Source organism: Microcebus murinus, chromosome 12 (genome assembly GCF_040939455.1).
Source record: "Microcebus murinus isolate Inina chromosome 12, M.murinus_Inina_mat1.0, whole genome shotgun sequence".
Classification (NCBI taxonomy): domain Eukaryota; kingdom Metazoa; phylum Chordata; class Mammalia; order Primates; family Cheirogaleidae; genus Microcebus; species Microcebus murinus.
The window spans coordinates 13,986,942-14,012,027 of NC_134115.1; the positions used below are offsets into that span (position 1 = coordinate 13,986,942).

General features: G+C 45.2%; 1 protein-coding gene across 1 annotated transcript in view; it reads left to right on the forward strand.

The window, feature by feature from the left end:
* The first annotated feature begins 4,004 nt into the window (after nucleotides 1-4,004).
* GOLM1 (golgi membrane protein 1) overlaps nucleotides 4,005-25,086 on the forward strand; it is a 54,074-nt gene continuing 32,992 nt past the window's right edge. The window contains exons 1-3 of the mRNA XM_012787261.3: nucleotides 4,005-4,175; nucleotides 13,795-13,944; nucleotides 14,858-15,037. Coding sequence (XP_012642715.1) covers nucleotides 13,816-13,944; nucleotides 14,858-15,037 — 309 coding nt within the window. The 5' untranslated portion in view covers nucleotides 4,005-4,175; nucleotides 13,795-13,815. The remainder of the gene's footprint in view (nucleotides 4,176-13,794; nucleotides 13,945-14,857; nucleotides 15,038-25,086) is intronic.

Genomic DNA, 25,086 nt, shown 5'->3' on the forward strand with positions numbered 1-25,086 from the left:
TAATTCACCATATAAACAGAAGTAAAAACAAAGACCATATGATCCTCTCAATAGACGCAGAGAAAGCATTTGACAAAATTCAACACCCTTTGATGATAAGAACTCTCAAAAAAATAGGCATAGATGAGGCTTACCTAAAAATGAATTTTATTTTAATAGGACACCACTGTTCTACACATACCTTCTATATACTCTTTACTTATTTTCCTAAATGATATGACTTATCTCCCACTTTTGAACTTCCATGGCTCTTTGAATTTCTCTGAGGCTATTTATGGAAGAAATTTGCTATTTTTTTTTCTGCCCGCCAGCATCCTATTTCCTCTTTTCACTGGCATTCCAATCTTCTTTCTGGGGAATGTCCCATGGTGTGGAGTCCTGATGAAAATTGTTGGCCACTTCCCACTACATAAACCACAAGGGTTGTGTCTGCTAGCCTGGGGGATGGGCACACAAATTGAATCAGACTCCTCCAGTTGGAAACTTCCTCCCCACATTGTTTATCTTGAGCAAGTGTTCCCAAGTCATGTGAGGTCAGTTGGAGGTCCTATTCCTTAAAGCCACAGCAGATTATCACACATATACTACAGTCATTCTTCCTGCTTCATTTCTTTTGCAGTGATTCCTGCTGCCTAGTCCTATGCAACATCTAGGTTTTCTAACCTGACTGGAAATCAATCAATTTGATTTTACCAATTCTCACCACTGATTCTGTGAGACCCTGACAACTGTCCAATTCCCATTTTAAGATTAATAAAAGTTTGTTTCTGTTGTTTGCAACCAAGACCCCTGATTAATATTGCACAAATGCTATTCTACTATGTTTTACATTTAGTTCTAGCAAGCTCTAGACTCTGGGGAAAGTCTCAGAATTGAAGCATAAACAGGAGAGAAAGGTTTTGGGATGCACAGGAGCCAACCTTCCAGCTCTGTATACCAAGAAGGAAGGGTGCCATCATTGAAATGAGTGCACACCCATACTCTGCAGTCCTAGGGATGTATCTGTGTTCATTCCAGAAACAGAGTGTGATGAACAGTCTGAGGTTCTAGATCTGTGGTAGACAGAATAATGGCCTCCCAAAGAGTTCCACATCCTAAAATACCAGAATCTATGACTGTTATCTTACATATGGCAAATGTGACTTTGCAGATTTGATTAAGTTAAGGATCTTGAGGTGGGAGGTTATCCTGGACTATTTGGGTGGGACCAATGTAATCACAAGGGTCCTTAAAAGTGGAGAACGTTTCCCAGCTAAGTCAGAGAGATGTGACTATGGAAGCAAGACTAGAAAGAAGTCACACTTCTGGCAAGCCAAGGAAGGTGGGTGGCCTCCAGAAGCTGGAAAATGCAAAGAAACAGATCTTCCCTGGAGCCTCCAGGAAGCAGCACAGTCCTGCTGACACCTTGATGTTAGCCTGTGAGACTTCTGACGCATAGAACTGTAAGGTGATAAATTTGTGTTCTTTCAAGACATTAGGTTTATGATCACGTGTTATAGCAGCAAATAGAAAACTAACTCAGGGTCCACCCTTTGACCTGGAGAAGACACTGCCCAGAATAGTATTTGGCCATATCCCTTGGACAGTAGGGAGGAGGCCACAGTATGAAAATCAGGTGTCACTAGCAAATGAAGGGCTATGGTTTGAATGTGTCCCCCATAAAACTTGTGTTGAAAACTTAATTCCCATTGCAACCGTATTGGAAGGTGAGGCCTAATGGGAAGTGCTGATGTAATGAAAGCCCCACTTTCATAAATGGCTTAATGCCAATTAAAAAAGGGCTCAAGGCTCTTGAGTGCGCATGTGCTGTCTTACCCATCCACCTTCCGCCACGGGACAATGCCCCAAGAAGGCCCTCAGCAGATGCCAGCACCTTGGTATTAAACTCCTCAGCTTCCAGAACTGTGATAAATGCATTCCTTTCCTCTATAAATTACCCAGTCTGTGATATTCTGTAATAGCAACATGAATCAGACTAAGACAGGAGGGAAAGGATGCTGAACAGGCAAAACATGGATGCCCACTGCAACCAACCACCCCAGCGCCTTGTACATTGTTTAAGCAAAACCCATCCAGATGAATGTTTAAGGCCAGTAACTGATTAGCTTACATATTTTGGGTGAAAAGACTTGAGGAAATAGAAGGGAGCTTTAAGGAATATAAGTCATATATGTACATATATATAACTACATCTTAAAAACTCTAAATTTTATCACAAAGAATCTAATGAAACTTGAAAAGGACTAATTCTCCTTCAGTAAAGATGTAGCTAATTCAGCCAGCTGCCTTAGCACCTAGACATATGTACCTATTCCATAAATTGCTTAAGAATCACTGACTTAGGCCAGGTGTGGTAGCTCACACCTGTAATCCTAGCACTGTGGGACACCAAGGTGAAAGAATTGCTTGAGTTCAGGAGTTTGAGACCAGCCTGAGCAAAAGAGAGACCTCATCTCTACTAAAAATAGAAAAACTTAGCCAGGCGTGGTGTCGAGGGTCAGTAGTCCCAGCTACTCTGGAGGCTGAGGCAGGAGGATCACTTGAGCCCAGGAGTTTGAGGTTGCAGTGAGCCACGATGACACCACTGCATTCTACTCAGGCAACAGAGTGAGACTGTGTCTCAAAAAAAAAAAAAAAAAAAAATCACTGACTTAGTTACTAATTAGTTGCTGATAAATGAGAGACTAACAGAGACCTTCTTAGTGGCAAATGAGATGGAAATTATGGACCACCAGTCTAAGAATGCAAAAATACTAAAAAATCAAAAAGGTTAATAAAGGGGATTTATTGTACCTGTCCAAAAATGCTGATTGTGGTCACTCAGGGTTGCCAGAAGGTCAGAAGGACGATGCAAGTGACATCACCTGCACAGCTAGGGCTGATGTCAAGCATAGCCTCAGCTTCTAAATCCTTGGTCTGACCCTGCAAGAGTTTAACAGTCACAGGTAACAACAATATCATTTTGGAATATAACACAACTTTATTCTAAAGGGGTCATATATTGTCAGCTTCTAACTCAGCTGAGAGGTTTTGGCTCCTAAAAATACTTTTCCCGCAGTTAAAGGAGAGCTATGCTTGAACGGGCAGTAAGGCGTCTTGGTCACCTTTTTCAAGGTGAATCTTTGTTCCGATTAGAAACAATTTTTGGCTGTGAGCATTCCTTAAGGAGTTCATATATTGACTTGCCTGTGTTTTGTTGTTGGGATTTGGGAGTGGTGCAGAGGAAGGGGTTTCCTTTCCAGAGCTAAGAAGGCTTTAAAAGAGAGGATTCTAGAAACTTTCTCAGTGCTGGCTATATACTGTATTCCCGATGATCTGGGAGGCTTTAAAACAAACAAACAAAAAACCAGTGTTCAGTTTGAAAACTCTGGAGGTGGGACCCTGGCACATAAACGGTCTAAAAGCTCCCCAAACAACTCTGGTGTCTGGCCAGTGCTACCAGAGTTAAGAATCACTGCTTTCGAATTTTCTGGCGCGGTTACCGCGCGGGTCATTAGTTTCGTGGCCTCCTCTCAGGGCGGTAAGCTCTCACAGTGCTCCTCACGCGTCACTGCGCCCGAGAGTCACCTGAAGCGCTGTCTGAAACCCAGACTCCCAAGCTCCATCCTTAGAGAGTCCTAGAAGGTCACTCTTGCAGGCGCTAGGAGCCGTCGCCGTATCCGTTGCAAGTAGTCTGATGGTCCCTGAGGGCCAACAGGGACTGCCCGGTGCGCAAGAGACATTGCGTGAGTCTTGACTCCCTGAACACCAGGTTTTCGTCGGCCTCCCTCCTCTGGGCAGTTCTGTCCCAGACCACTGAAGAAGGCGACGGGAGTGCGGCGGGAACCGCGGCGCTGGGCGTGGTCGGCTCTATCTTCGGGAACATTCCCTCCGGGCGGGAGGGGGCGTCTCTCCCGGCGACCTTTCCCCCGCGCGTCAGGTTGGGGGCGGCTCTCGCCCGGGAAGCCGCGCTGGGGTGGGGGCGGGGCGGCGGCCGGGCGCGCGCACCGAGGCCCGGCCGCGCCTCTCCGCGCTCGCGGCGCCGCCCGGGGCGGGGACTCGCCGCTGCGGGGCCCGGACGCCAAGGCGCGGGGCGCGGCAAAGGGGGCGCGGGGCCCGGGGCGGCGGCGGGAGCGGCCGGGCGGCCTCGGAGCCGGGCCCGCAGCGCCGAGCGGCCGCCCGAGCCGCGGAAGGAGGTGAGTGTGCGGGGCGTCCCGGGCGCCGGCGCCGCGGTCCCTGTCCTCTCCGCTCCCCGGCCCGGCCCTGCGACACGGGTCGGTCCCGGTCCTCCCCGCTCCACTGTCCCCGGCCCTGCGACACGGGTGGGGCCCCGCTCGCTCCTGGCAGCTCGCGCGGCTGCAGCTTTTGCCGGCGGCGCTCGCGGCTGGGCGCCCGCCTTCCCGCTCGCGGGCACGCCGCCGCCGCCGCCGCCGCGGGCCCCGGGCTCTGTCCCCAAGGCCGGGCGCGGCCCCGGGCGCTGCGGCGAGGCCCGAGCGAAGGTCGCCTGCGCCCGCGGAGGCGGTGCGGGGCCTTTCTTTGTGTTCCGAGCGTTGTCACGCGCTCGGCATCCAGAGTCGGGAGCGTGCGCCCCGAGGTCGCGGTGGTTTCGGTTCTGCGGCGGATCTGCGCGAGGGCGCGGGCTGGCCGAGCCTGGAGCCGCCGCCGCCGCCCCTTCCTCCCCGGCCCCACGCGCGCTCGGCCGCCCGGGTCCCCGCGTCGCCGCGGCCGCCGCCGGGCAGGTGACCTGAGCGTGGCGCCGCCGGCTCCGAGGGGTGCCCCGGTTCTCTCGCATCCTTGCCGGTGTGCAGGGGCTACACAACTTTTGCCCTGCTATAAAAAATAGTGGCCTGGGTCCATTCACTCTTTATATTTCACACCCTATTTAATATTTGTAATTATTTGTTTCTAAAAATTAAAGCAAATGGGAAAAATACCCATTTCGATAAATGTTATTTTTAGCGGTATTTAAGAATCATCATATTCGAAATGCCATGGTGATGGTAGTCGTTTTCAGATGTCCCATCCCCAGACTTGGAAAACTAAATTGTGTGTCTTTCATGGGTTTGAGCTTTCCTTTGTCTGATTTGGGGTCCATGAGCCCTGCATTATACAAACATTGAGGACCATTTCTAAGGGCAGGTTATTAAGATGTACAACGACCTGATGAAGTATTTGGCAGCGCTAGAGTGACTTTGGTTCACGACCATCAGATTGCCTCAAATTTGGCAGTTTTGGTATTTCTGAATTTAAGGGGGTCTGGGGAGCAGTACAATCTCTTGTAGGTTTTTGTGGCTCTCCGAAGGCATTCTGGCTCCTTCTACGTGTGTTATAAAAGGTTAAGCTAAGTTCATGCTATTGGTAAGAATAATTTTACTTTCTTTGTGAATATAAACCAGTAACTTGCTAGGACTTACTGCACTTAGGGCAGGCACCCAGTTCTTAAGGTGTCAATGGACACAGATTGAATTCTTAGAGAGGATGTTTTACAAAAGAGAGGTTAGATTTTAAGACATGTTTTCCTCTCCCAATGAGCGGTTATCACATTTTTTTCATTGGGTTTACACAAAAATGAGAGAAATGAGAGGAAGTGCATGCTGGGGAGGTACAAATTGTGGTGACATGGATAGTAGGAGCAAAGGATGCCATCTGCTTTCTAATTACTGGTTATAGGTTCAGTTATTGATAGGAGATGAAAAGATTTAGCATTTACATTCCTTTTTTCCTATTTTTTATTTGAGAGGTGCGGCAGAAACAACAGTTAGGACACTTGAGTCTGCAGTAGCCATGCGTTTATGGGGCCACCTTCCCCCAGCAGGGAGGGAACTGCTGACCAGACCGTGTCCTGTGAAGGTGCAAACTGGCTTTCTGCATCAGAAGCAGAAAGGACAGAACCTGGGGAAAATGCCTCCGTGTGGGCCAGTTGGAAGGGTGGAGCATCATTGCTTTAAGCAGGTGTGCTGAGCAGGAGAGGGAGTCTGTTGATGGACACTGTTAGTGAAAGGGAGCTTGTAGGCAGCGTGGTTGCTGAAGACCAGCTCTGCTTCTCAAAGGACCTGGGGTGGAGAGGAAGGAGGAAGGTGTTCTCTTCTGTGCCTTTGGTTTTAATTGTGTTGCATTGTTGTTCTTATTTGTTTTTCCTTTTTTTAAAAGTTGTCTTATGAAAAGATTTATTTCTTTTTTAATAACCTAATGTGTGAAATAACATCTGTGATTGGGATTTTTTTTTTTTTACCTAAGCCCTTCTTTTTTGTAAAGAAAAAAAATCTTTAAAAACTTTCCTCAGCTGGGCATGGTGGCACATGCCTGTAATCCCATCACTTTGGGAGACCACGGTGGAAGCATCACTTGAGGCCAGAAGTTCAAGACCAGCCTGGGCAACATAGAGACACCCTGTCTCTGCAAAACAACAACAAAATTAGCTGGGTGGTGGTGCATGCCTGTAGTTCCTCCCAGCTACTCTGGAGGCTGAGGCAGAAGGATCGCTTGAGCCCAGGAGTTGGAGGTTATAGTGAGCTATGATCATGCCATTGCACTCCAGCCTGGGCAACAGTAAAATCCATTTCTTAAAATAAAATAAAATTTCTAAACATGTGAAAAAGTAGAAGGAATGATCCTACTATGCTTACTATGTTTTTGCTTTCCCCTTAGTAAAGGGTGTGTGATATTTCTCTTGCCCCCAAAAGATGTTTGTATAAATCATGGTTATCTTCTTTTCTAGACTTTTCCAGTTGCTGATGAAATTATGTTAAAAGAGAGACTGCTCTTGAAGTTTAAGAATTGTTTCCTAAATCTCCAGAGAGCCTTTGCTTTGTTTTACACAGAAAGTTCACATACATTCAGAAAAAGAGGTCCATGTCTTCTCAGATTTTTACAACATTTTGATCTTTATTTTCCTTTGAAATCTTTGAGGGTTATAGTAACAGAACTACTTTTTTTTTTTTCTTTTTGAGACAGAGTCTCACTCTATTGCCCAGGCTAGAGTGCCGTGGCGTCAGCCTAGCTCACAGCGACCTCAAACTCCTAGGCTCAAGCAATCCTTCTGCCTCAGCCTCCCGAGTGGCTGGGACTACAGGCATGTGCCATTATGCCCAGCTAATTTTTTTCTATATATTTTTAGTTGTCCAGTTAATTTCTTTCTATTTTTAGTAGAAACGGGGTCTCACTGTTGCTCAGGCTGGTCTCAAACTCTTGACCTAGAGTGATCCTCGCACCTTTGGCCTCCCAGAATGCTAGGATTACAGGCATGAGCCACCATGCCTGGCCAGTAGAACTTCTTGATAAGATTTTGGAGATTAGTGCCTGTCAGGAAAAAAGTACATATGTAAATACTATATAATGTGATTCTAGTGGTTTATATTGTAATTTATTATAGTTTCCCAACTTTTTTGATCATTCTCATTAGTAAAAAAAGGAAAAAAAAATAGCACTCCCCTGTGGGTGTGTTGCTTATTTATAAATTCTATACTTGTGCTGTTATGGTTATAATGTATTTCAAGGCCCAATATACACTGAGGGCTGGAGTCACTGTTAATGACACTGATAGTAAAACTCTATTCAACATGCTCTTTCTCTTAATTTTGAGTATTTTGGGCCTGTTTCTTGTCAGGTCGGATTATATTGTCATAGTTTTTGCTCCTTGATGTGCCTTTTGCAGAACTGACTCAATTCACAGTTTTGCCAGCCATGGTCTTGTGCTCGCCAGTGCTTGCATTTATAAGTGTAATAAGCAAGTCTCAGATTTGGTAGGTCTGGGATGAGCCGGAAAATTTGCATTGCTAACAAATTCCAAGGTGATGCTGATGCTGCTAACCTAGGTTTGAGAACCACTGGACTACGGCAGGCATTGGCACCCCTTTTCTGGAAAGGGCCAGATAGTATTTGCAGGCTACGTGCTCTCTGTCACAGCTACTTAACTCTGTTGTTGTAACCCCATAGCCATAGATGGTCTGTAAATGAATGGGCGTGTTTGTGTTCTAATAAAACTTTATGGACACTGAAGTTTTAATCCCGTGCAGTTTTCATATGTCATGAAATATATTTCTTTTTCCAAATAAAAAAACTATTTATTGAGCACTTACCATGTGATATATGCTTTATAGCTATTATAATTTTTAACCCTCACCAGAAAAAAATTTTTATAGATTTAAAAATCTCATATCACTGCACACTGGAACATGGGAACAGTAATACCTACTTTACTGGACTTTTATAAGGATTGAATAGGATACAGAGAGGTTGCATAACTCACCCAAATTGACACAAAAAGTAAGAGAGAGAGCTGGGATTACAACCACATTCTCTAGCAGTCTGGGAGGCTGAGGCGGGAGGATCGCTCGAGGCCAGGAGTTGGAGACCAGCCTGAGCAAGAACGAGACCCCATCGTCTCTACTAAAAAACAGAAAAATTAGCCAGGCATGGTGGCATGTGCCTGTAGTCCTAGCTACTCAGGAGGCTGAGGCAGGAGGATCGCTTGAGCTCTGGAGTTTGAGGTTGCTGTGAGTTATGATGACACCACTGCACTCTACCCAGGGTGACAGAAGGAGACTCTGTCTCAAAAAAACAAAAAAAAAATGAATTCTACCTGCCCCAAACGCATGTTCTTCTAAGGCACACTGCTTTAATAGTACCACTGTGGATGCACTCAAAATAGCATGTGGCTAAATAGACATCTAATATCACTTCATAGCCTGGAATTTCTCTGGTGTCTTAAACATAAGGGGCAGTGGAAAGAGCACTGGACTGGGAGTCACCTGACCAGATCCCTATCCGTCTAGCAGTAGGTCTGTGTGGGGCTTGGGGACCACATTGAAAGTTGCAGCCAGTTCTTAGTTCTCCATGGTTTTGGGTTTAGCTGGGCTCTCTTGGGTCTCCCTCATGCATCCAGCCAGCTGGGAATACGTGCAGAATTTATCTCAGCACTTTTGTACCGCTCTTTTATGAATATTATTCTTTTAACGTTTTGACCATTAAAAAAAAATAAAAACTAGCCTTTGCTTGTGGGTGGTATACAGAAACGGGGGGCTGGCAGGATTTGGTTGTTGGGCCGCAGTTCGAGACTCCTGGACTCAAGGAAGAATTTGGGAGCTTCTACCAAGATGTAGCCTTAGTGGCGGGCAGGGGTGGGGCTTTCTTCAGAGAATTCCAAGTACTAGATTAAACAAGATGGAATTTGGTTCTTTCATTTTCACTCATCCACTCACTTTTTGGTGTTTATACCGTCTCACACTAAATATGCACATTCATTTTTAAAGTTTTAATCTTTAGAATCTATCAGTTTCCAGCATTGGGGAGGACATGGTGATTACAACTGGGGGTTGGGGAAGTGAGAAGAGGGGATTCTGTGTGCTTCCTAGTAAGTTTTTAAAGTAGCTTAAGCAGAATACAGTGTTGGTCATTTAGCCCTAATGGGTTAGAGGGGGAGTTGACAAACTTTCCAAATGGCCAGATAGTAAATGTTCAATCCTCCCAATAACCCTAGGTTTAGGTCTCTGTCTCAACTATTCCATTCTGCCACGTAGCTGGAAAGCAGTACTTAATGAATGGGCATGGCTGTGTACAGTAAGTAACGCTTTAAAAAGCAGGCTGGGGTTTGCTGAACCCTGGCTTACAGACATTCTTGGGACAGAGTGAAATATTTTGAAACTGTTGAAAAACTTGGCGAGCTAGCAAATCTTTCACAAACTCTGGTGGGTGCTAGGGTGTGCTCAGGTCTGTTTGCGCGCTTTCACAAACTCTGGTGGGTGCTAGGGTGTGCTCAGGTCTGTTTGCGCGCTGAAGTGACTTCTGAACTTCCTGCCAAGCAGCTCACAGCACTGTTTCAGGCGGGGACCTTCCTGAGCAGGAACAGAGGTGTGGCCCCACTGTATGCGGAAACTCAATTGTCTCTACACTGGTGACATTGGTCAAACATGCTAATCTGATCTGATTGCTTGTGTATATTTGCCTATATGATTAAAAACCCTTTATGAAAAGAAGGAAATTTCAAAATACAATATTTAACTAGGAAGTTCAAGGGGCTTATGTACTTGGCAGGTTGTCCGTTTTCATATGTTGTTTCTTTAATAAGTAATCAGAGGTCTCAGTCTCTTAGAAAAATTTTTGTTTCATAAAACAATAATTTTAACCAGTAGGTTGAATTTTTTTAATTAACTAAGCCGGTAGGTAAGAATCTACAGTTTTTTGATGAGTTATCAAATGCAAAAATACACCACTTACCTTCATTCCAGGAACGCCAGGCGTTTCACAGAGTTTAGCTTATTTAAGTAAATCATTTTTCAGTATGTCAGATGCTCCTAATCAAGTATGCGACAAACACATTCAGAAGCCTGAATTTAACATAGGTATTAAATTAATATCTGTTTGATGCAGTATATCTCTCACCCACTCTGTCTTACCCCCAATCATAAATTCTAAGGCAGGGAAGAGGACAGTGTCTGAAGTATTAATATTTGACCACTGTCAACTCTGGCTCTGAGTCCCTGCCCTCAGTCTTTATCACTCTTGGTCATTTCTCACCGGTATCTGTCCCTTGTTTCTCATTCAGCAGTAAGGGTTTCTGCCATCCCTGAAAGCAGCGATGAAGTGCCTTGCAGGCTGAAGGCTCAGTGTGTGCCCTCCGCCCTGCGTCACTGTCCTACCTGGGCAGCCCTGGGCCTCTCCTGACGCTGCTCTTTGCACAGCTACTCACCTTCCTGGTCAGAATTGCGCTGGGTCTCAGTGATGGGCTTCTAGGGCTGGGCTCATGTTTGGCTTCCTCACATTTACCCTTTTTCATAACATGGTCCTGGTCTGAGATGGCTACTGCTGCCGTGACATCTGTGAGTCAGACTGATGGCAGTCACCATTGGTTCACTGGCAACCAGTCAGTGGGAGGGGAGCAGAAGGCTGGTCACCGCGAAGGTTTGGAAAGGAAACAGGCATCACCTTTTCCTCATAAAATGGGAAAAAATTGAATCTAGAAATGATCTGTCATTTATCTTTCCCTCCATGATAATAACGTCAACATTTGTAGAGCAGTTGGTATATGCCAGATGTGGTTCTAAGCTCTTCTCACTTAACTAATCCTCCTAATAACCTTGCGAGGAGGACAGTGAGGCACAGGCAGGTCCTGTTGCTCCTGGCAGGTGGAGCCAGGCTCACATGTGACTGTGGGCTTCCAGTTTGTCCTCTTAACACTACCCCGAGCTGCCTCATGCCAGCACGGCACCGACTCAATGGTAGTTGCTCAGTAAATTTTTTTATTGATTGGCTAAAGGAAGGACAATATGACATGCTCATTTGTACTCTTCCCTTGAAGTGAGAATTGTGTTTATGTTTTGCTTCCAACCTTGTAATACACCCGTCCCTGACTTATTGCATCTGCTGGAACAACAACAGGACTTGCCAGGTCCCATCTAAAAGTATATTGTTAGGGAATTTAATGTATGACAAAGATAGCTGTTCAAAACACTAGGTAAAAATAGATGATTCAGTGAAGGGTGCTGGAAGAACTGGCTAGTCATTACAGGAAAAAAAAAAAAAAAAGAAGCCATATTCTTTGTATTTCCTCCTTACGTAAAAAAGAATTCCAAATGGTTAAACTTAGAGTAGGAAATACCTTTCTAAGTGTAAACAAAATTCAGAAGCAATAAAAAAAACTGAAAAGATTAGGTTATTTAAAACAACCTTTATATAGGGTCTAGAGTGTCTGTGGATTGGGGGGGGGGTGGCAGTCCTGGAACCAATTCCCCTATGGATATTGAGGGAAACTGTATAAGGATGTTGGTAGCATTGTCGGAAATAAGCCTGGAAAACCCTGAATCAGTCCCTCTGTAGGAGACTGGTTAAGTAAATCCTAGCACAGAATGGTGCCCTATTCAGCCCTTTAAAAAGAATGGAACAAACTATAATGTGCTGCTAGGAAAAGGACATGGCAAGATGTGTTATGAGGAGACACATAAGGATTGTCAGAACAGTGTGAATGGTGTGATGTTGTTTGGATTAAGAATAAATATGTTGATGTCTGTGTATGCATCAGAAAGCATCAAGAGTAGTGGCTGCAACGTTTGAGTCAACTGGGAGGTTAAAAAAATACCAATACCTGGGGCTTGTCCTAAACCCATTGAATTAGAAATGCAGAGGTGGGGCCCAGATATTGGTATTTTAAGAAAGTGTCGCAGGTAATGCTGATGCCCTATGAAGTTGAGGGCTGTGGAAAAGAAGGACACAGACGTTGGAAAACGCTGCCTCTTTCTTTCGGCGTGGGATGAGGGAGATGTAATTTTACGCTTTACTGTGTGTAGTCTCCCCTGCCATAGTATTTGAACTTTTATATTTTTTTAAAAAAGGTTAAATGTAAAAAAAAAAAAAACACTTCTGTGATTAAAATTTGCTATGGTGGGGCAATAGAGACACATTTACGGCAGATCTGTGGAATCTTCTAGTTTAGTTTTTCTGAGCGACATTCTCCTTTATACAGTGCTTGTTGATATCAGCTTGTAACTGAATTAAAAACATTTTTTCCTCTTTTTGTCCCGAGAGACCAGAAGCTGCAGGTGAGTAAGGCGTCGGAGGAGGTCGGACTGGGTCATCAGCTCCACCAGTGGTGTCCCAGTGGTGCTTTGTTTCAGATGATTCACCTGGATTGCCTGTTTGTCCCCATTCAGGCCCCCACATCAGTAGCTAGCTGTTTAGACAGAAGACCCCTTTTGATGGCACACTGCAACCACAGCGTGAGAATCTGCTCTCAGGTGTTCTCACTTGTGAGAACTTTGTCCTGTAGTTGAGTCCCTGGTGGTCCCCCCTCCCCTCTTCTCCCCTTTGCTGGCCGCAGCTGTCATAAAAGGCTCTCTGTTCTCAGAGGCCAATTGTCGCAGCACAGCTCTGGTAAGGTTCGTTTTATCTGGCTCAACAAAAGCTGTTTGGAAAAGTCAGCTTTTCTTGTTCTTGGTGACCAGTGCTAGCATCCAGCCAGACCTGGTTTGGAGTTGAAGTCCATGAACAAAATTTATAATGCCTTTCTTCTAAGCCATATTTTTGCACACTCAGCTGTCACGCTGAGGGGCCAGTTTTTCTAACACTGCAGTCTCCGAAGTGGGACACACGAATGTTCCAAGGACGTGAATGCCTCATTTCCACCTTGAATTCTAAAATGGAACATGTTCTCCCCAGTGACAGGTCTCACACCTCCCTTGTATGTTGTGAAGGAAGAAGAGACACTCTGCCACCAGGGCCTTGCCTGAACAGTGACTTACGCGGGGCGAGTTCAGCGTTCACCTCCAGAATGGGTCTCCTGCATTGCTGGAGAAAGGCTTTAATTGGGTGTCACTGGTAACTTTGTCAAAGGGTTAACCAGACTTCCCTTGTTAGGAATCAAATCAAAAAGTTCTGTCTGGGAAATAATGAGAAATGTTTTCTTTCTCATTTGTTGCGGAAACAGTATTTGCCATAGCTGTCTGCAGAAATGATTAATTCTCAGACATTGCTGTTTATAGAACTGATTAAGTCTCAAACTATGTTGTGAAGGTGAGTACTACAATACCCGTTATGTAGATGAGGAATTGAAGAGTGAGAGAAATCCTGCTTTACCCAAGGTCTCGAGCTAGTCTGTGGCAGGCTTTGGGGCCCGTGCCCAGCCTGGCCACGCCGTCAGGGCACACAGAGCTGGGCTCTGCCTGTGCCACCCGCTCGCTGTCTCCTCCACAGCTTCAGGAGTCTGTGCGTGCTGGCAGGTCACCTTCCCTGGCGGCTGTGATGATGGTGCAGCCTGCTTTGGGGGTGGCGATGCTATCAGTGTGTATAAGCATTGAGGCTCATTTGTTTGTTATTGTTCGGCAGGTCCTCAGCCCGGCTTTTGAGATGATGGGATTGGGAAACGGGCGCCGCAGCATGAAGTCGCCGCCCCTCGTGTTGGCTGCCCTGGTGGCCTGCATCATCGTCCTGGGCTTCAACTATTGGATTGCGAGCTCGCGAAGTGTGGATCTCCAGGTGTTTTGGGTGTTTGTTTTGTTTGCGTGGATGCCGTGAAGTATTTAACGCTGCAGGGTGATGTAGTCCAGGACTGTGCTGCTCATGGTCCACCCCGTCCAGCCCTGGGCCAGACTTCACGCCAGCTCTGCTTTGGGTAGGAGAGGACCCCGCTGACTATTCAGGATTGCTGTTGAAATAGCCCCCCTGAGCTTTTCCATGACTCAGTAGTCATGACCCCTATTGCAGTAGTCTTGAGTAAAGTCTGTCTTACTGTTTTAATAAATATCAGAATGATTTCTCTTTACCAGCACTTTTTGTGCACAAATCCTCCAAGGTTGAGACTTGACTTTCTCCATTTCACAGGTGGCCCAACTGAGGCACAGAGAGGCTAAGTTACAGGTGCAGTAGGGATTCCGACCAGCGGGTTCTCAGCTGTGGAACTCCATCCCATCTGTTCTTTGTCCTGCTCTCAGGCTTACCCACTACAGTTACAGGCCCAGTGCCTGAGCTTGGACCAGAGCCCTGTTCTCTGGGCAGATGAGGTGTGGATGTCCGGAGGTGGAGAACTGAATCTGTTTTCAGAAATTTTGCCTGATGAGGAGTTGTTAAGGGCTTTATTAGCAGGGAGGAGGAACTAAACATTGGAGCACCACCTCACACCAGGTAAAGCGTGAGGTGTTCTGTGTGCTTCCCTCATTTAAACCTCACAGGAATGCTGTGAAGGCGTGGTGGTGAGCTCAGAGCGCCTTCCTCCACGTACAGCGCCATTTCTCCAGGAAACCCTGATCTAGCTTCTCTGCAGTTGACTGAGAACATGGAACCTTGGGCCCGCGTCACGGGCATGAGGCTGGGTGGTCTTGGTTGGGGGAGCTCAGAGGGTCCAGCCTGGGGCTGGCTTGGCATTGGCCCTGACTCCGTGGTCTCCTTGCAGACGCGGATCGTGGAGCTGGAAGGCAGGGTCCGCAGGGCGGCCGCGGAGAGGGGCGCCGTGGAGCTGAAGAAGAATGAGTTCCAGGGAGAGCTGGAAAAGCAACGGGAGCAGCTCGACAAAATCCAGTCCAGCCACAACTTTCAGCTGGAGAGCGTCAACAAGCTGTACCAGGACGAAAAGGCAGGACTGCTTTGTTTTCCTCATAGTTCTCTCCTTAAGGACAGTGTCTGTGTTGTCTGTCGCTAAGCGGCTGGGTGTCGATTTAGTAATTATGTGGAATGAGCCTGGGCACTTAGCCCCACCCACCCCTAAGTCTCTGGCTGGGCTGTCATGAAACCCTTTGCAAGCGCGATAGGCGGGAGAAATGCGGAAGAACTAAGGCGGCATCGGATTCATCCTCCTACTGGCCTTTTTGCCACTTTCTGCAAACAGGTATTAAATACCTACTCTGTGCCAGGCCTGTGCAAGGTGCTCATATCTCAGAGAGGAATAACATTTGTGCTTTCAAATATCTCAGGGAGGAGAGATGCAGACCCTTAAATAAATACTAACAAAGAAAGTAGGGGACTCAATAATGTTTGACTTTTAAGTTTTAAAAAACCAGATCCTGCATAACCTAAAAAGGGGCTTCTTGCTAATTAAAATATCTAAGCTTTAAATGTCTTGCTTTTTCTGTTTTTCGTAGGAATGAATGACTGTACTTTCTTGGATATTGAATTGTGTAACTGTGAGAGTTACTAATATCTTCCATTTTAAAGGGTATCAAACTCATGGCAACTTATTACCTAGAAGGGTTTGGCTTTTATAATGCACACACCTCTCTCTGTGGAATGGCTGGTTTATTGGAAGAAGGTTGTATATATCAACTTCCATTATCTTGAGTTATTTCAGAAAATGAATTATTTCTAGGAAGGGCCTCAGACTTTTCTTGCATAACTGATTTAAAATGCAAGAAGTACTTTTTTCATTTGCAGAATACTTTCCCATATTAGCAAATTCATGTTCTCTGGGCATTGTTCCAATTTTAATATTATTCTAATAAAGTGTTTCTTTATTTTTCTTCCCTTTTCTCATATGTGGGAGATAGTAGTATTTGTGCTCCTGAAATCCCCTTTACCTGAATGTAATAGGACCTGCGCATTTCTCGCAGTGTGTATGTACCCAGATGGGACCCCTTAAAACATTTTTTTGGAAGAAGTAGAGCTTATTCTGAAGGAATAAGGCTTGCAGAAATTCCATCTGGGGTTTGCAGGCTGTGCAGAGGACGTTGCTAGTGCCCTGGCAGTGGTTAGGAAGATGTCTGGTGGGAACTAGGGAATGTTTGGGGCCTGGGAAGTGAGCACCCAGGAGAGGCCAGCCAGATTCCCGACAGGGTCAGGGCTGAGATGGGCTCCTGAGGAGGGCAGGGTGAGTAGGATCTCCAGAGCTACTTCAGTGACCGCCTGTGGTCTGGAATGAGCCAGAGCACGTATTTCCCGTCTGCAGGAAGTGAGGAAAAGTATGGAGGATGTTTTGTGTGTCTGTCTGCCTCCCACCCTCTGTATGTGTCTCATTACCTGAGAGTTTAGCTCTCTTTTTCTTAGAAAGAATTGTGTTTTACTCTGAGCCTCTGGTCTTTCAATGCTTCTGTGTTTAAAATTTCTTTCTTTCTGAAATGGTTGTGATAAAAGCTAGTATGAGTATTGGTGAGTGCATGTGTCTGTGGTGTTCGGTTGCTGCTGTTCTGTGGTTTTGATTGTGGAGTCTGGTGTTTCCTTGTTTCCTTAAGTCTGTCAGTCTGCTCAGTACTTCTGAAATTATACTGGTCCATGAAGTTCCAGACTCTAGGAGCAGCTGATCTCTGTTCTCATAGTCCTCCGAGCTCCTGAGCATTGTTGCGCGTGCATGGGCCAGACAGTCTCGCCGTAGGGTGCTCCCCTTGTCCAGGGCAGCACGCGAGGGGTCTCCAGACCCTCTTGGGCTTCCTGTATTGTGTGGAATGCAGGAAGGGCAGAATCCTCAGAGAACGTGCTGCACGGATTCATTCCTTCTAGAGAATTCACGGTAACTCAGTCAGTGAAACATCATTACCACAGCAAGTCCTAGATATAGAAATTCTAGTTTGTTTGGATATAATCTGTTGTGGACCACAAGACCACAAACTTGGAATTTTAAAAAATATGATCGACTAGCTGTTTCTCTAAAAAATCTGCCTATAGAAAGAAATGAGGGAGAATATCTGCCAGGTAGAAACCAGGTGACTGTTTCACCCTGATTCTTAAACTTCGCTTTTACGGCTTCCTTTTTAAGAAGGGGCATATGTTTGAGGATATACAGGGTAGGAAGCTCTACTAGTCACAATAAACAAACTTATGGTATATATTTGAAAAGCTAGGAGTCATAGTTAACAAGGTAAAAATAGTTGAAGGAGCATCAACTAGCTGTTTAAAAAGACAATCTGTTTTCACTGAGAGTTTTTAACTTTTAGAATCTGTGATATAATTTTTTTTTTCATTATGGTAAGCAAGGGTGGGTCCCCTCATCACATGTTAGCCCCAGGAGCATTTCAGGTTTAGCTTGGTGTAGCGGAAGGTGTAGGCCTTCCAGTCAGGCAGATCTGGGCTCAGAATTTCCTTAGCTATGTGATTTTAGGCAAGTCACTTAAATTCTCTGAACCTGTTTTCTCGACTGTGGAATAGGAATAATGACAGAATCCCCTTACAGGGTGCCTGTGAGAATTCAGTCAGTGTGTGTAAATGATTTGGCACAGTGCTTGACATAGAATAAAAGTTCAAAAAGCAATAGCAAGTGTAACTACAGCTAATTGTACAAATAGTAGCAGCAACAGCAATAGAGGCATTAGTGGAGGCATTAGTGAACCACAGCAGCAGTAGTGATGTTATCTTTTTTATGTGGACTCTGTCTTAGTCCATTCTGGTTGCTATAATAAAAGACCATAGACTGGACGGCTTATAAACAACAAATATTTATTTATCGCAATTCGAGAGACTGGGAAGTCCAAGATCAAGATAACTGCAGATTTGGTGTCTGGCCAGGGCCTGCGTTTGGTTCATAGACGGGACCTTCTCGCTGTGCTCTCGCCTGGTGGAAGGGGCCAGGCAGCTCCCTCGGGCCTCTTTTATGGCACTGATCCCATGCATGAAGCTCCACCCTCACCCTAATCACCTCCTAATTGCCATCACCTTGGTGATTTGGTTTCAGCATATGGATTTGGGGTGGGTGGACACAAACATTCAGACCATTGCAGACTTATTTTTCCCTCCCTAATTGAAACCATGAAACCAAACTATAAGACTATAGTGCTAGCTATAAGAAGGGATTAGAAAGACGTTTTGGAAGGTGGGACCAAGAACAATGACAGTCACCACAGTAGCAGCAAGAGCCAAAGTTTGTAGAGCCTCTGCTTAGCCAGACGTCAGGCTGAGCACTCTGCAGGGATTGTTTCATGTGTTCCTCTCTCAGCCCCGTGAGGTTGGGGCTCACTTACTAGATGAGGGAACTAGGGCTCAGAGAGTTAGTAGCTAGAACAAGACATAGACCCTCGACAGCCTGCGGGCTGACTTCCACCCTGCTTTTCTCCCTCTTCCCTCTGTATAGACACAGCTTGAAGGATGGTGGGGCCATAGAGGAAACTGGACTGGCTGGAGTTGATCACTGTTAAAGCTGGGTGATTGATACATGGGAGTTCATCATACTGTTTTGCCATTAAAAACTTTTCACAGTATAAACTTTAAAAACATCATTTTTATATCTCTCTGCTTCCAAAGACTACTGTGTTCCAAGTAACTCTCTTTTGGCCACACCTCCTGTTCTCAGGTGAGACATACCTGATTCTTTCAGTGTGGCCAGGCTGGTTCTTCACCTGCATACTTGTCTCTACATTGTCTTTTCTAATCGTGGACGATTAGTACTTGTGGTTGGAATTGGAAGGAGGCTCCTTTTTAGAATTTTAAAGAATTACAGTGATTCTCAGCCTAGGAGCTGGGATGTGGGGACCTGTGGGTGGGGGTAGTTTGCAGATCTCACGTGACCTAGAGATTTCCCTGCCTGTCTCCCCCAGCGTTCCTGCCTTAAGCAGTCACGGTCACTCTGGGCAGCATTATGTCCCTCCAGTAGGGGCCTGGACAAAAGCTTGAAAACCAAACCTATCGGGGAAGGTGAACAGACACCTTTTCAAAATGAAATTACTGCTTTAGGTCAGCCCTGTCTGATAGAATCTTCTGTGATGATGGAAATAGTCTGTGATTGTGCTGTGTAGTACAGTAGCCACATGAGCCCGTGGAATACCTAAACTCTGGCCAGTGGGATTGAGAAACTGAATTTTATTGAGTTTCAACTAATTTCAATTTTTCTTCTACTTTAAATTTAAATGGCCAAATATGGCCTTACTGCACAGCACAGGTTTAGGCGATCGGCAGAACGTGGCTCATAAGCCTTGTTTGGGCCTCTGAGATAGAGTCATGTTCTGTGGAGGAGTAGAAGGCAGAGGTTGGGTCTCATGAGGTCTTTGGTGCCTTTCTCCCCTTTCCTGTGAGGGTCAGAAGCAGCCAGGGAGGATTGGGAGAGGGAAGATAAGATCAGTGTCTGGTTAGGTGGTTGTGCTTGCCCTGAAAGTCTCTGCAGCCTGCTGCTGTTCTGATGCAGAATTATCAGTTCAGCTTATCAGATTGGCTGTGGTTTATGGTCCATCTGGGGGTTTTGAACTTACTTGTTAGGAAAGTTGTTTCAGAGCGATCAATCCTAGCCTGGCTGTATACCGCAATCACCTGTGAGATTATAAAAAAAAAAAACAGATAAAAAAATACACTGGATCAGAGTCTCTGGGTGTTGGAGCTCAGAGAAATATATGATTTTTTAAAGATTACACAAGGGCACACACAATGCACAATTTTTTTCTGCATTCCCGAATCACTGTGATACAGCTAGCTAATCCAGAAACTGGCGAATGAGATAAGTGGTTTGCGGTGTTATACTTTTAAAAATAAAAATGCATTTTCAGGATTTTAATTTTTTTCAGGTTTTTTTAACCCTTCCTCAGTGAAATGATTTAAAAGTTAAAAGGCATTATAATTGAGAGATAAGCAGTCATGTGCTTCATAACAATGTTTCGGTCAATGATGGACTATATATACGATGGTAATCCCATGAGATTATAATACTATATTTTTACTGTACCTTTTCTATGTTTGGATATATTTATATACACAAATACTTACCCTTGTGTTACAGTTGCCTACAGTATTCAGTACAGTCACATGCTGTGCAGGATTGTAGCCTAGGCGTGTAGTAGGCTAACCCATCTAGGTTTGTGTGGTACACTCTATGATGTGCATACAATGATATAATTGCCTAATGACACATTTCTCAGAACACAGCCTTATCATTAAACAATGCATGACTGTAATTCATTTAAACATAATTTGCTAGAGCTGTTACAAAGCAATGGAGTTAATTGTTTTTCTAAGATACTTCTTTCATCTTTACCCACATTTACTGGAATCCTTGAACACTTTTAGAAGCTATGCCAGATTGGAAACTTGCTGCTCACCTCTTTTTCCCCAGGATAGATGACTCAACTGAGAATTTGAACATAGGTGGGTCTTGAGGTCCTCAGCACTGAGACCACTTGCTTAGACACCCTTCAAAAGTCACCCAGGACCAGTTATAGTGGCTCACACCTGTAATCCCAGCATTTGGGGAGGCCAAGAATTAGAGAACAGCCTGGGTAACATAGCCAGACCCCATCTCTACAAATAAAAAAATTTTAAAAAATTAGCTGAGCATAATGGTGTGCATGTCCCAGCTACTCAGGAGGCTGAGGCAGGAGGATTGCTTGAGCCCGGGAGTTTGAGACTATAGTGAGCTGTGATCACACCACTGCTCTCCAGCCTACATGACAGAGCAAGACCCTGTCTCTAAAAAAAAAAAAACAGAAAAAAGTCACCCAGAATGGGCAAGCATGAGACATCACGTGAGCTTCTTGACTGCTGTGTGATGGTACTGTAGTGAGATATAGAACAGTTTTCTTATGAAATAGCAGGACATACAGAAAGGTCGGAAAAATAAGCTCACATCTGTGTGCCCCTCAACCAGATATTACTTAACACAAAAAACATCATAAAGTTGAGCTCCTATGCGTTCCCCTTCCTACTCCTTTTCCCTCCTGCCTGTGTAACCACCATTGTGAACTTGAATGATTATCCTTGTACTTTATATTTCTGAACTCTTACTGCACATTGTCTAAGAACAATATTATTTTCTCTCTGAGTTTTTAATATATATTTTTGGTTAGTCTGTTATTCTATAACTTGCTTTTTGTAGTCAGCATTGTTTTTGAGGTCTTTAATTATTTTATAGATCTAATTCATTCATTCTGACTACTGGACCCTTTTTCTTTGTATAAATACACCACAGTTTATTTACCCACCCCTACTGAGGGGCCCTTGCATTGTTTCTAGTTTTTCACTATTTGAGAGAAGGTTATGGTGAACACGCTCATAGGCACTTGGCAGTGTCTCTTAGCCTACAGGTTGGGAACAGGTCCCAACCTGTTCCAGCCACAGGTTGGGACTTGTTAGTGAGCTGTGCATAATAATTTTGTGGGTTATGACCTACATTAAAAAAATTAAAAGTATGAGAGTATACATACTGACTATTGTTTTGTGAAACCATTGTTTTAGTTTATATAAAAATATATATGTGTAAATATTTGTACTGCCTTGCAAGATAAAATTTGTCATCGTGGGTCATGGTTAAAAGAGTTTGAAAGATAGAGGGCTATGTCTAGATGTTAAATTGCTGGATCATAACTTGTACATATTCTCATTTTTATTAGCTGTTGTCACATTGCTCCCCAAAGCGGTCCTACTGTTGTCTTTCACTGTGCATAGCTTCCTGGCCTGCAAGTCAGTTGGCCCTCGGTTGCAGTGTGTAGCATTTTCACTCTTTTCTGATTTGTTTCAGTCTAGGTTAAGTTATGTGCCTGATCATTTGGCATGTCTCATGGGTTTGAGACTGGCGTTTGGTAGAAGTTCAAGTTCTTGGTAGACGAGTGAGTGGGAGTCTTAGTCAGTGCACCTGCACTCCCTGGGTGTCTAGTGTGTGCCTGGGCCCTCAGCAGCTTGCTTTCCATCTTCCTCATCTTCCTCCAAATATCTAGAGAATAATTAGTTTTTAACAGCAACAGGAGTTATATGAAAGAAGAGATCAATATTGACTAAAATATTGTAGCTTTTTCCTAAAGGATTGTTTTTGAGCCTTAGGGGTTTACATGGGATTTAGAGAAGCTTGTGGAAGGATGGCATTTAGGCACATAGGGTAGCATGAAGCAGAGAGTTAGAGTGGGAACGTGGAGGGTGTGCTGGACCCTGCCCACTGGTGGGAAGGTGTGCTGGGCCATAAAGGTGTACATGGACCGGTGTCATGGCCAGCCTTGGCTAATGCTCGCCCCCGAGAATGCCCCTGCAACCTTTGCCGCTGCCCACATGGAAGGCTGGCTGGCCACTCAGGTTCCACTGTATCAAGTCCACGTCCACAGCCCACTGGACAGGGAGAGGAAGCTGGCCCAGGGGGAGCTTTCCAGTGGCCAGAGCATTGACAGTAATCAGATTCTCTGTCTTGATAAATTGAACCAAATCCCACAGACTATGATAATTTGATGGTAGATACTTCCAGCGCGATGTCAGCTGTCCCGATGAATTGGGAATTGAGCTGTCATTTTCATTTTTTTTTTTTTGCCTCCCTGTCTGTTGCAGTAGTAGGTGTGGTGAGGACGGTTTGACTGCATAAAGGCAATTGTGCAAGTTCACGAGAATTTATATAACTAAGTGGAAGCACTACACTTCCCATTCTGTATGTAAGAAGGGATATTAAGCTTTGTTTTGAAATGATTGTGTATATCCATTTTCAAAAAAATTGTCTTTTCCTTGATTAACAAAGTATTACTATTATTCTAGACAATTTTGAAAATACAAAAAAGAAAATTAAAGTCACCTGTAATTCTAATCACTCACATTAACCATTGGTAATCCTCCACTCTTTTTTAAAGTAGAGATTACATCTGAGCTTTTATCAATTATTGATTATATTCAAGCTTTTATAAATGTAGATGTGCCATGAAAATGATAGAATATAAGCAGAATCCTTTAAAGGATAAACTCATCTAAATGCTTCTAGTTTTTGCACATCATTTTTTTAAAACCCCAGAAATTTCTAGTTTATTATGCATTATTACCTCAGTTGAGGCAACTACTTCATAGGTGGGAAGTCGGGGGTATAATTGCAGACAAGAGGAGTCTTCATACATGTTTGTGGAAGGGAGCTTTGTAGATTGCCTTGGTGTTTAATGGGCACAGGTGACTGTTTTGAATGCGAAGCTCTACATTTGAGTTCTCGTGAATAGACATAGACATATATGGGCTGTTCTGGTTATGTTACTAAATTTCAGCTTGCTCTGAACCACAGTACTTTAAAACCATGACAAACAACACTTATTTTGCTCCGGCACCTGCAGTTTGGGAGGCTCAGCTCAGTGGGAACACGTTGTCTCTACTCCACCCCATCCTGCGGTGCTTGAGGCTGAGGCTAGAATCCTCTGAAGTCTCCCTCACTCCGGTGTCTGGCGATCAGTGAAGTTGTCACCTGAGACCTGAGCTGGGGTGGGGAATGTGAGGCTTTTCCACGTGGCTCTTTGGCTTCCTCACAAGAGGCTTGTCCCACGAGTTAGTGTCCTCACCCAGCAGGGAAGAGGGACCAGCCAGAGGAAGCTGTGTCATCTTTTGTATTCCTTTCCTAGGGCTGCCATTCAACTTACCACAAACTTGGTGGCTTTAAACAACAAAAATGTATTCTTCTGCAGTTCCAGAGGCTAGAAGTCCAAAATCAAGGTATTGGCAGGGTCATGCTTCCTCAAAGGCTCTGCAGGAGGGTCCTCCTTGCCGTCCTGGCTCCTGGTGTTTGCCGGCACCCCGACTCCCTTGGCTGTGAGTGCAGTGCCGCCCTGCGCCCCCACGTGGCCTTGGGGCTGCGTCTCTGTGTCTTCACCTCCTCTTAGGAGAACGCCAGTCACAGTGGGTACTGTACCTCATGACCTCATTGTAACTTAATTACACCTGCCTGGACCCTGTTTCTAAGTGAGGCCATCCACAGGTTCACCCACAGGTTCCAGGTGCACGTAGATTTGGGGAGCACACTGTTCCACCCACAGCACCTTTTACCGACCTTGCCTCGGAAGTCACAGGGTCACTTCCGTTGCATTCATTAGAAGGTCACTAAGGGTGGCTCAAATTTCAGGGGAAATTGGACTCTCCCTTTGAAAGTGGCACCAAAGAACTTGTGGTCATGATTTTAAACCATCACCTTTGTGTCAGTCTCAATAATCCTCAAGTAACCACTAGTGACACGCTGTTTTCTTTGTATGGTGCGCATGTGTGTCTGTATAAAACAGGATTCTCAGGGGCCTACGTAGAAACGGATCTTAGGGTTTTAGTTTTTGGCAAAAGCCAAGGAAGATGCACTTGTAAAGGTCTGTGTTGTCTCCCAAGGAGGGGACAGGTTGGTTTAATTCATTCTGAGTTTGTGGTGTTGTCAGAAGGCTGATTACTAATATGAGTCTGAAAACTTCAAAATGCCCAGGGTACTCCTTTACTCACTCCTGCTCGGGAGCCAGCAGTGGGGGTGGGTGAGAGCCATGCCACGCAGGCGTGGGCGTGCCCAGTCCCTGCCCTCTGAAACCTGCCTGGGGAAGAGTCTGGGAGACGCTGATTTGCCTGGTGGCACTTTTTGAAGGGAAATGCACATCCTCCTGCTATTGTGTTCATCTTTGCTTGCCAGAAGTTAGATCAGAAGTAGGTTTGTTTTTGGTGTCTGTGTTCATGGCGACCTTGCTAGGCTGCTTTCTTGCAACTGTGTATCCACTTTGACGTTTGTACTTTTCACTGATTTGTGCAGACATGTAACCTAGCACCGCAGAGGTACAAAGCAGATGTTTTAGCAGCAGTTCCTTTGTCATGGAAATACAGTTCCTGTGTCATTCCTGAAGGGGGAAAAAACCTTGCTGCAGGAAGGAAGGGAAGAGTAGTTGGTGACATGCCCACTGTATTGTGTCCGGAAGAAGGAAAGCTTGAAGACAGAGGTGGCGGGGGAGGTGGAGGGAGGACCTGCCTCAGCGGCCCATCTGTCACTCTGCTCACCTGTGCAACCCCCCCTTGCGTCAGGTGGCTTCAGCGGGC